The sequence below is a fragment of the Ictalurus punctatus genome, chromosome 27, assembly GCF_001660625.3.
Source record: "Ictalurus punctatus breed USDA103 chromosome 27, Coco_2.0, whole genome shotgun sequence".
NCBI classification, from domain to species: Eukaryota; Metazoa; Chordata; class Actinopteri; order Siluriformes; family Ictaluridae; genus Ictalurus; species Ictalurus punctatus.
The window spans coordinates 17,480,816-17,493,132 of NC_030442.2; the positions used below are offsets into that span (position 1 = coordinate 17,480,816).

A 12,317-nucleotide genomic window follows, 5' to 3' on the forward strand; every position below is an offset into this window, starting at 1 on the left:
AATATTTTAAACAATTAATTTTGAAGGAAATTCTATACATGCTATTGAAGAGCACCAGTAGCCCAGTTCTGGAGATGAGTCTGTATATTTTACTATTTATATGAATTTATTTATGAGTAGTTATAACAACCCTCTAAACTACATTTTATTCATGTACGTGTGTGTTTGTTGAAGACATGTCTAAAAACTTTTCAATGCACCTATCTTTGTTCAAATTATCGACTAACCTCATTTGGCAGGTTATGTCGTATTATTACGATGGTCATCGGACTCTGATAGAGCAGAAATAGGTTACGCTGAGCTAGCCAGTCTGGAAAATGTTATAAAGTGTCAGAGAGGAAACTAAAGCAGGAGCAAGAGGAAACTCATGTTTGAGCCGAGAGAAGTTTAGTCATATAATCAAAGCTGTTTTGGTTCATTGATTACTACACAAATGATTTTCTCTACCCGAAACTTTGCCATTCCATATTTAACTGTGTACATCTCAAATTTACTAAATACCAACAAACTGATTATTTCATTAAATAATTTTATATTTATATATATTTTATTAAATAAAAGTATTCTGTGTCATTTTGTGCAATCTTACCATCTTCTTCTTCTTCTATCTTATTCATGAGATAAAACTAATTTTTTCATCTTGATGTATTAATATGTATTGGATTGGATTAATACATTAATACATGGCTCTGGGTTACTGATCAGAAGGTCAGGAGAAGGTCAAGCCCCAGCACTGCCAAGCTACCACTGTTGAGCCCTTGGGCAACACCCTTAACCCTCAACCCTCAACTGCTCAGTTGTATAAATGAGATAAATGTAAGTCGCTCTGGATAAGGGCGTCTGCCAAAATGCCGTAATTGTAAAATGTCATGAAAGGATTTTTCTTTAATAAATAAATAAATAAATAAATAAAATACAATCCTGAGTTTGGTCTTTAGGATAAAATGTAATTTTCAATTCACAAGTTCCTTGTTAGCTGTGTCATCATACCTGGGGCATTTGTGATCTAACTATCAAAACATTTGCAGGGTTGTTTTTTTTTGTGTGTGTCAAACTCTACAGTTTCTCTTTGTATAAAATAAAACACCAGCTGAGAGCCGATAAGGGAATGCCATTCAACCTTATATAATGTACCTTCAATATTATGATGATTTTACTCTCTATAGCCCTGAATTATTTATCAGCTGTTCAACAGGGGGCGCTCTTACACCAACAGTCTAATCTGTAAATGGGGATTGTGTCACACAGCGTGGAGACAGATTTAGAAAAGCACAGCTTTTTGGTAGAAAGTGTTTTTTTTGTTTTTGCTTTTTTTTTTAGAAAAAAAAAGGGAAAAAAAGAGGACCATATGGCCCACAAACGTGAGGTCGGCCCTGATTGGTCAGGATGGTGAAGCTAAGTTTCCTCTGAGAGGCTTTTATAAATGATGTCGTCGCTGTTTCTTTGAGGTCAGCATTAATCACTCTGTGTTAATTAATAACTCCTGTCTGTCTGACAGCGGAGAAAGACTAGGCCATTGGTTAATGTAGTGATCCATAGAGGTTTACCCACCCTCTAGGACATAGACACACTCCTTGTTAGGTGGGTAGGTGTTCGGGTAGTTGGGGGACATGAACTGGCCGCCGCTGATGGTTTTGGTCCAGATGCCACACTGCTCGTTCTTGGCTGGAGGTCCATCTTCATTCTGTGTCTCTGTGAAGAAGGATTACAGAGATTTCTTTAGTCACTCAAGAAGATTAGAACATTAGAACATTAGCTAATGGTCTGAAAGAGGGACAATAATACAGCAGACATATTTCCAGCCCTGAAAGAGATTTTTTTTTTCCTCATCAAAACAGGTTGATTTTTCTGTAATTCTGTCATCACTCAACAGAATACTTGATTACTTGATCAATAACTAAATGCCACTCTTTGGTATATCAAAGAAAACACTTTAATCTCTTTGCAACATAAAAAAAAATCCAATCTACATAATGACACGCTTGGTTAATATAGACGCTGATATGGCATTGAGGATGCTGTGAACCGTACCTCTGATTTTTTGCGCCAGAGCAAAGCCCTCTTCTATCACAATGAGAAGAATCCAAGCTAGGGGAAAAAGAAACTCAGTCAACAGTATCAATGCATAAAATAGTAAAGGCACTGGGTAAAAAAATAGAACAGGAATCACTTCTACAGTGTAGTTTCCAAAGTACAAAGTGAAAACTGACTGCAAATTAATTAACTCAAACTCAATTAACTCTATCTGCATGGCTCATTCATGGTTTTCATATCTGCTGTTAATAATAATGCTAATTAGTGGATATCGTGTATGATCATCTTCAGGTCAGGATCCCAGTGGATCCTGGGAACATTGAGCACAAGGCAGGAATAAAACCTTGGATGGGAATTTTTTTGGGAAGTAGTCAGAAAACCTGTAGGACCCCAGTGGTGTTAGTGATAGCTCAGTGGTTAAGGCATTGGGCTACTGATCTGAGGGTTGTGAGTTCAAATTCAAGTCAAGCTGCCCCTGTTAGCCCTCGAGCAAGAACCTCAACTCTCAGACGTTTTGGAGAAAATCATCTGGCAGATGAAGTAAATATAAACCCCCACAGACATGAGTAGAACTCATTGTGAATTCATATAACCTGATCTGCTTTATAACAGCACGCAAAAGAAACAGACCATAACTACTACAGCTACAGTTTTCAGAGGTGAAAGAGTGAAGATGATATAATTATTTAAAAAAATACTTTGTTCCTAAATAATAATAATAATGATAATAAAAACAAATGGCCAAAAATTCAGGTCTCCATCAGCAGAAGACTATGTCACATCTGGGTCATCTAAACTCTCACCTGATCTGAATCGCTACCTCATTTGTACTATAAATGCAAAGTCATGATAAAGACATCTTCTTCTTGGCATTCCCATATACGGTCTTAAAGGCACACCCACATTTACATAGCTCTCATTTACATATAAAGGCTCAGTGACACGCCATGAACTCAAAAGACATGTCTTCTTTGGTCGGCTAACTGCAGATATCTACTGCACTCGGTTCCGGTCCAACTGGAACACTGTGGAACATCATGCCACTGTTTACTGAGCGGGTGTGGTCAAGGATCAGGACTTCCATCATGTGATTATCCATGAAAAATGTTGGAACGAAAAAAGGTTTAGCTCCCCGTGGTCCAAATTAACAGTCGCAGTGGACTCACCTTAATGTCCATAATAGAGATAAGTGATGTGTTTGTGTGTGTGTGTGTGTGTGTGTGTGTGTGTGTGTGTGTGTGTGTGTGTCAGCCTCAATCTCCCACAAGCTGCTCTACACTAAAATGAAGCTCCATAATCTCCAAGTGTGTGTGAGGGGTTATGTTTGACAGGATTGATCCATTCGGTGGTCAGAGGCCAGCGGCATTGAGGGTAGAGAAAATATATGAGGACATCGATCACGATTCGAGTCTCCTATTACAGCCCACACACCATGACAACGGCAGACGAGGAAGCTTTTAGACGTGGCTCGACTGTTTCAACTTAACGTGTCAGGTCACGTCACGTCACGTCACACAGAACAGAGATCGTACATGCTAATTATAAATGATTATTAGCTAATTCCAGTCAACTTCTGCTTCTGTGAGTACCACTGTACGCAGAAGACTATTTTTGTACCGCACACTTCCTTCATATTTATTCGCTGCTCCTGCCTCTGGCAGTAAAGGATATAAAAGCAGATGGTAAAGGAACATTCGGAGTCATAAGAGATAATCTGCTGAGTACGTTCCTCGCTCTAAAATCAGCCCAAGCATAATTGAAGTAGGTCAATAAAATATCTCTAAAGGCCGTTCTGTATTCAGCTCTCCTGTGCGAGACGGAGCACTAATGTGGCGATAAGCTTTAATGCCCGTATTCACTTTTCGCCAAACTATCCGTGTGTTTCGTTGATAAGCCTCTAACTATCTGTGATTTATCTGTCACTGCACCGACTGTCTCAGACTCACAAGCAAATCGAGTGGATAATATCGAGCCAGACCTTTCGCAGCCGGCAGACGGTGCAGAAATCAGACACGTCTTCTGAAATAACGGCTCTGACAGCTTTGGATTGGGGACAGCGACAGGACTGGGGCTTTAATTTCTACAAGGTTAAAGGGAGGCTTTGTCAGGCTATTATGGACTTACACGAGTCGATATGATTCAGTTAATTGCACTGACCTGGTGGGGGTTTTTTTTCCTACAGGGGTGTGAAATGGAATATAAATCTGATATGAATTTCAGTTGTAAATTCTCTCTGATTACAGCAAAGTTATCTTTCATTTCTGCTTTAAACCTTTAAGCTTATATAGGGCTCTGATTCATTTATTTTAGATAGCTCTAATAGTGCAAGTTGATTAAAAGCATCAACAAACTGGGGGGAAAAGGAAAAAAAGAAAACCAAAAACCCAGCTTTAAGATCTATTATAGAAACCCTGAACTAATGAACCCACTGGCAGTTTTCCACTGAATGGGTCGTTTCAATTATACACACTGACTTCGTGTAGCTACTCAGCGCTAAATAAATGATAAACGAGAGACACTAATTAAATGAGAAACTAATTCATACGGGACAAAACTATAGCGAGATTCACTTACATTTGGTGCGTTTCTAGTTATTTATGAGCACTAGTTCTCGTTTGTTCTCGTGTTCCCTGTTCCTGGTTTGTTTCAAACGCTTGTAATAGAAAGACCGATGACTGTGTAATAATTAACATTACAATCTTAACCTGATGTACGAATAAACAGAGCACAATTAGGACGTTTTAATGCAATCCGAAAATTCTTTTAAAAATAATTCCACTCGCAATTAATCTACCTAGGTCAATTAATGTTCCTATTAAACGCCTAAAATTGCCTTAAAGGTGCAATCTGCAAATGTAAACTGGATTAAAATGTAAACATTAATCTATTTAAACAATAATGACCATCATAGATAATGAATGTATGGATCGCACCTGAAGGAACGGCCAATTTCTCTATAAACACTCATCTTTAGTTTTCTTTAAAAAAAAAATTGTGCAGTTATTATGTATTTAATAATCATCATCATCATCATCGTCATCATTATTATTATTATTATTTCCTATGTAAGAGGATTTAATCAGTTTCTCTCCACTCTTCAGGACAAACTCACTGAAATAATTGCATATAATGAGAACACCTCCAAAGCACCATTCTGTACTATTAGAATTGAGCAGAATTGCCGTTAAGGCTGAACAATCCTCTCCACCTCGCATTAAAGTTTAGTTTTAGGCTTATCTGATTTCATTTATTGGATTTTTAACGCTTCACCTTTTAAGCTCAGTTTATCAACATGCAACTACACAAGATCCTGGAGTTCCTGCGTTCATTTTCTCAGCCCCTCAAATGCCACTGTGGTCAGGGGGTGTGGCCTGTTGTCTAGGGGATCATAAGCCAAACAGAAGTGCCAATCATCTGACTTGTGTCATGACCACAGAGTTGATTTACACAGGGTTGAGTACGGTATTTCCTGTACTGATTAAATGACATCCACTGTCATGACATTCGGTACCTTTTACCTTGAAAGCTGCATGTAGCGAAGCTTAAAATGATGGCAATTCTGGTCTATTTATATACCTGTGTGCACTATACACCCATTTCCAGGTATATAGATAAGGGTACCACCTCAGCATCGAGGACAATACGGATTAGTACTCTTTTTTTCTATGAGTGTAAGGTTGAGCACAGTGACTGATGCTGAACGTGAAGTGGTTCTCCTTTATTGATTAAATAATTTGCCTCTCATGGAGCAGGGAAATGGTGATAAACTAGTCCAGGTCCAGGATTTTAAACATGGGTTAGCAAAAGGGACCATATTTATTAGACAAATGTTGCATTTGCAGAAAATCTTATTTGTTTCTTCGGTGCAGGATATACATTCCCATAACTGCATCACTGTCTTGGCTTCAAAGTTGCGTTTTTTTTTTATAATAATGATAAAAAAAAAAAATCTAATCATGCTTTAGGCTATATCATCTAATATACGCTTAATATGATTAATTTAAGTCTGTATGAGTTGCACAGGAGTAATAAACCATTCAGAGATTTGATGATTTAAAAGGAAAAAATCCACCTTGAATGACTTGCGTATTAATATTTATAATCAATGTGTGGTCTTTAATGCTGCAAATGATTTATTTTGTAAAAAAAAAAACAAAAAAAAAAACAACAATAATTCACCATGTTGCTCGATTTTCACTTGGGTTAACAGTTTCCTACATTACCCACAATGCTGTTCGTCTACCTGCTGATAGTGGTGCAATGGTATTTAGGCCTGCTTTCATCTCTACCTGAAAAGAGCGATGCAGCGGCGCTTTAGTCCTTTACTCTGTCAGCGGTCTCTCCTCTTCATCTAAACACTCTGCTCAAATAGATCAGCTTCCACAGCTTCCGTTTTCCTGCTAATGCCATCTTCCTAGAGCAGCCAAGCCGTAACAAGCACAACAGCACTGAATTCTGGGAGTTTGACTCCAGCGTTTGTTCTAACGTACTGTTCCATTATTTATACGCTGGATTTCTCACTGATGTGATGTTCAGTGTTTCTGGAAAACGGTGTGTGGGACAAGAAGCTCTTGTTGTTTTTATTTTGTTGGTTTTTTTTGTTGTTGTTGTTGAGGATCTAACAGCTAAAACGAACTGTTATGCATCATGTCTGAATGTCTGGTGAAATTCCTTCTCTTATTGTAAGGGTGAAAGCAACAACGATGTGTGACGTCAGCACGACACATAACTGCTAACTTCTCCCAGGATTAAGGAAAATACAGCACTAACCGACGCATTAGCACCAGTATCACTCAACACATCAGGAATATTTGAATCTGAACAGATTGAATGTGTTTCAGGGTGGAGATTTCCTTTAAGGTCAAAGTTAGGCTGATGTTAGGCTTATTTCTCTTACCACCATGTTTGTGTTCATGCTTGATGCTTGTGGTTAATTAAAAATAAATAAATAAATAAATAAATAAATAAATAAATAAATAAAATAAAAAAAAGCAGGACAAACGGAAGGTGAGGCGGTGAAATGAAACCTGGCATCCAATCCCGGGAGGGTTGACGGCGAAGTGCGCGCACGAGGCAGCGGGAGCTGTCACTTCAGCACGCGCTCCCGGTGATGTGGCGCGCGGCGAAGTTACACAAAGCGCCGCACAAAGGACACGACCGAGCACATTCAAAATCACAGAACACCACAAATCAACACCATCTACAAACACAACTGCTCAGTAAACACCATCTAAAGCACCACGATAGCGCGCTACATCCCACGCAATACGACACAGAGGCGCTGTGCAATCCGTGCGCTCTCGCGCGTGTGCAAACGATTCCGAGAGAAAGAAGCAATCCTGCTCGTGCAGTCCATCGCGGTTCATCCTCCCCGAGCTGATTTTGATCAATTAGACAAAAGATAAATAAATAAATGCACGCGGATTCAGATATAATAACCGAAAATATAACAAATCGACACGAAACGCACCATTTCACCCTAACTCCGACCTATATCGAAATATCATGAAATAATCAGGCTATTATTATTATTATTATTATTATTATTATTATTATTATTATTTTGCATTCCTTTCATCCATATTATTTTAAAAGCTAGACATGGATAGTTTAATGCACTAGTGCTTCTCTTCATAGCTCAGTGAACATACTTTATTCAAGACAAGTGAGAAAACGACATGAATAATCTCCCCATCGTCATAAACATACTACAAACAATATACATGTAGGAGCAAATGCATTGTTTATTCATCAGCATGCTCCACCTGTAGGTGGCGACTCTTGATTTATAATCATTAGCAACTTGTTAGACGGGGAAATTGGCTACTGTTGGATATATTGAGACAGGTTTCGTAAATAAATAGAGTGTAAATAATATTAATGCACAGCCTTGCACTGTGATGCGGGTTGTTTTGTTGTTGTTGGTTTTTTTTGCAGCAGCAACTCTTTTAGGACGCATTAGATTACTGCACATGTAATGCAGTTAAGAAAACTCACCTCTGTGCATTTCCTCTCCCTGTTATAAGATGCTTTTTTTTTTACCCGTTTGTTTCCTTTGTAGCTTTTTTTTTTTAAGCCTTTTTTTCTTATCCTTCCATCCTTTGTAATGCAATCCAATGCATTGCAGTGCAGATTGTCTCAACAGAAATCCCAACTTTTCTGCGACCTGGTTAATCCCATCTCTTCCACAAATGGCAGAAAACACCTCGGATGATATTCCAGATGCAGAAACGAGTCCTTGGATGTGAAAGACAGCGGTGTTAATCCCATTTAGAAGTGTGCTTCTGGAATTTCCAAACACTAGGTCTTGCCCATACCTCCGGAGCTGTAGGGAATGAAAACGCTGTTTGGCTTGAATGAGCAGCTGCTTGTAGGCATGCAGCCCTTTAAAGCTCCCTTATACCACAGACAATACACACACACACACACACACACACACACACACACTGAGCTGGAGTCTCCGCCTATGGAAATGAACGCGTAGACGCTGGGCCATGTGGAAAGCCAAAGGATCCATAAATCCGGAGAATGCATACGCGAAGTTACCCTACGTTAACGGTAACAAGCAACAAAGCGACAGATTATCATTTATTTTCTATGTATGTGCACAACACCCATCCATTTTCCATAACGCTTATCCTACACAGGGTCACGTGGAGCCTGGATCCTAACCCAGAGAACTCAGGGCACAAGGCAGGGAGCACCCTGGACGGGGTGCCAAACCCATCGCAGGACACAATCACACACATTCACACACTACGGACAGTTTAGAAATGCCAGTCAGCCTATAACGCATGTCTCTGGACTTGGGGAGGAAACACCCGAAGCACGGGTAGAGCATGCAAGCTCCACGCACACAGGGCGGAGACGGGATTCGAACCCCCAACCGCGGAGCTGCGAGGCAAAGGTGATAACCACCTGTGCGCAACACAGTTTCAGCAACAGCAGCAAATGACAACTCAACAGCATGACAAGTGACGGCTGAATTGAGATTTTCTCGTTTCTATGTAAAGTAGATATTCCGGGGTAAATCAACAAATCCAAACATTTTTCTCAAATGATTCCTCAGACAAATTCTATTTGGTACGATGGTGGTACGATGTTTCTTCAGTTCCCCGCTCTTCAGTTCCCCATGGATGGATGGACATTACCACACATTGGTCATCATACAATTACAAACTGGACAATTCATGTGCTTTTAAAAAATGTATTTAGTAATTTAGTATAGCTAATACACCTACTGGTATGTTGTGGGAACTGTGTGGTAACTGAAGTTGGGCAATTATTCATTCATTTAGCACAAACGATGAATTTAGCACTATTCAAAGATTTATAAATCGTTGAATACGTTGAATCTTCTGCATCACGTATGCAGAAGATGACGGATAGCACTTTCCTCAGAGTGTGTTACGCTGCCTTGTGAAGCAGCAGCTTGACAGGAGAGAGCTGGCTGGTGTGTGGGAATTACAGGTGATCAAATTGGGGTAAAAAATAGATATGAATACTTACTTACTACTGACAGAAATGTTTGGTCTGTACATCGTTCCATAGATTTTTACACAAATGTTTTATGTGAACCATAAAACTCGGCCAAACGATGCGATTTAAATTTATTTATTTTTTTTTTTACTTTGAGGAATAATTTTTCCATATTTATGACCCATTGGCTTTTCATAATTAAAGACCAGCTCAGCCACTGGAGGGAGGAACAGCTTTAAACACGAACCATCAGATGGCTCTGGAAATGTCTCGACTAATTTGCTGTTATAACAGTAGCCATATTTGTCACACAATCTCCCAGTTCTCTTCCTGGAGACCCCTTTATTTATAATCAACCCCTTTCGGTTATTTCCTGGTCAGAAATCCCCCTTGTTTTCTGACTAACCACAGATCAATTTGATAATGCAAAAGAAAAAACACGTTTCAAGTTCAATGTCAGTCACAACACTATACTGATGCTCCTTTATGGATTTGGATAACATAGGTAGTTGTGGTTTCCTAGGCAACAAACCACACCTAATGACAAAGATATTTAGAGTCATGCCTTCTGGCAACACAGGCAAAAAACTTTTCTAATTCTTTTTTTTTTTTTTTTTTAACTGGGTCAAAGGTATGTAAAGGTCGCTATTTACATCCATTTGATGCAATATTAGGTATTTAGTCTGAATTATAACTTGATTCAAGCACAAGCTTAATACTATTTTAAATACAGCTTATTCAAAATACATTTAGTTTGTGCTTATAATACACAGTACACTATCTAAGGTTCATGATTATAACATTATAATGGTGACAGAAAGAGAGGCGGATATTTGAGATTAACTGTCTACACAAATATTACTGTTAAGCTTTATATTTAATTCTCTGGTCTTGCATGTTTAGATTGAAGCGTAAATGTATTATTTTTCTGCTCAAATAGATAGAATGAATAATTTCATAACAAGAGGTGTATCCCAAAATGCTGAATTTGAGAAAGAGTTTTATTAGATTTCATGCTAACAAGTAATAAATAAATCTGATAGAACATCACAAAGAAATATTATAAAGAAGAGACTTAGAAAACAGATCACAGGGATGTTTAAACATTCATAGATCTTCAGTTACCTTTTTATCCTGGTTCGGAGACTATCCAGGGTCCTGAGGCTTGAATGCACACTGGATGGTACAACAGATGATCATACGGTACCATACAAACACATTTACACACTCAGTCACACCAAGGAGAAATTAAGCATCGTTAATCCACCGACTACTGGCATGTTTTTGGAAGGTGGGAGAAAACCGACAAACCTCGAGGAAAACCACATGGACACAAAGGAACAGGAAACTCCATAAAGAAAGTAATCTGAGCTCAGGATTGAATCAGGGACCCTGGAAGTCAAGCAAAAACACTACACACTGTACCACTGTGCTTTAATAGGCTTTGTACTTGAACTAGACCTGTGTTTACTGGTGAAATCTAATTTACTGCCACTAGTTTTCCATTCAGAGTATAAATACCACAAAAATGTTAGGAGCAACCTTGGTCTCTGCAAAGTGCTTGTTTTGCAGCAGTTCACTACAGAATGACCCGATAAACAGCTGGTGTGACCTTGCTCCTTTCATTGTCCCCTTCATAGGCTTCAGTTCTGATTCAAAAGAAAAATAATAGGAGCAAAAATGTTCTTGGAGTAATTTATTGTGTTTGGTTTGGATCAGTGCCGATCCTCTTGTGGAAAGATTCCTGGAGAAAATGTGGTCAGCTACATAAGGATTAAACAGATCATCTGGTACGTCTCTTATACTAGAAGTAAACCAATTTTAATAAATAGATTAGCACTTTACAAGAGCCAACATCAGGATAATAAATGTTTGGTAATGTTTATTTTCCATTGATGAATCCATGTACATTTAATGACTCTCAATGTTAAGGTTAATCCAGGTGAAAGTATTTTATTACAATACAGCTTAGACAAAACAAATGTGTTATGGACTTCACCGACCTAAAAATGTAAAGAGACCAGCGCTCCAGTTTCAATTACACCATTAATGCTGCCACAGACCACGTTAACCATAAGGGCCATTTTCATACTCATTAATCTGTCTGGGAATACAAATCAGAGTGAAAAGTGATCATTTTGGTTCGTTTGCTACATGGTATGGTTTGGTTTCACACTGCATATGAAAATGTCCTCTTGAAACTCTCTTATTCATTAGCTATATATAAACAAACCAAAAGAGTGTAATAAATGGCTAGATAATATATAAATAACTAGTTCAAAACATTTTGCGTATACTGTCATGATGTTTATAATGTCGTGCCTATAATGTCCGTATAATGTTCGGTGTTTATAATGTCAATGTTCATAATGTCATGCGTATAATGTCCGGTGATTATTGATATCCACACTATATGGGATTTCTGCAGCGCTACAGCTCCAGGGTTTGCATTAGGGATCCATTTAATGGGCAAAACACTGCATGAACGAAGCACCCTAAGGGTATCACATATGCAGTGTTTAGTCCATATAAATGGAATACTGATGTATTCCCAACCTCGTTGTGGTTCATTAGGCAGTTAAGAATACCGCATTATTTTTCATGTATGAGCTGCTAAACTGAGGCAGACTGAGCCAAATGACAGAGCTGTAACACTGCAGAAATGCATTATGGTCTACTGTCCTAGAGATTTGGACCTATGAACAAAAAAGTGAAAGTAACTGCCAGAAGACCTTTATGGGGGCATTTTCAACCCTACACGTCCCTCAGACTGCTCTTGATTCGTTTATTTACGTGCAGTGTGA

At 38.6% G+C, this 12,317-nt stretch overlaps 1 protein-coding gene across 1 annotated transcript in view; it reads right to left on the minus strand.

The window, feature by feature from the left end:
* LOC108259112 (neuropilin and tolloid-like protein 2) overlaps positions 1-10,410 on the minus strand; it is a 29,904-nt gene extending 19,494 nt beyond the window's left edge. The window contains exons 1-3 of the mRNA XM_017458329.3: positions 8,032-10,410; positions 2,032-2,088; positions 1,552-1,692 (exon numbers count right to left, since the gene is read on the minus strand). Coding sequence (XP_017313818.2) covers positions 1,552-1,692; positions 2,032-2,088; positions 8,032-8,041 — 208 coding nt within the window. The 5' untranslated portion in view covers positions 8,042-10,410. The remainder of the gene's footprint in view (positions 1-1,551; positions 1,693-2,031; positions 2,089-8,031) is intronic.
* Positions 10,411-12,317: the final 1,907 nt, after the last annotated feature.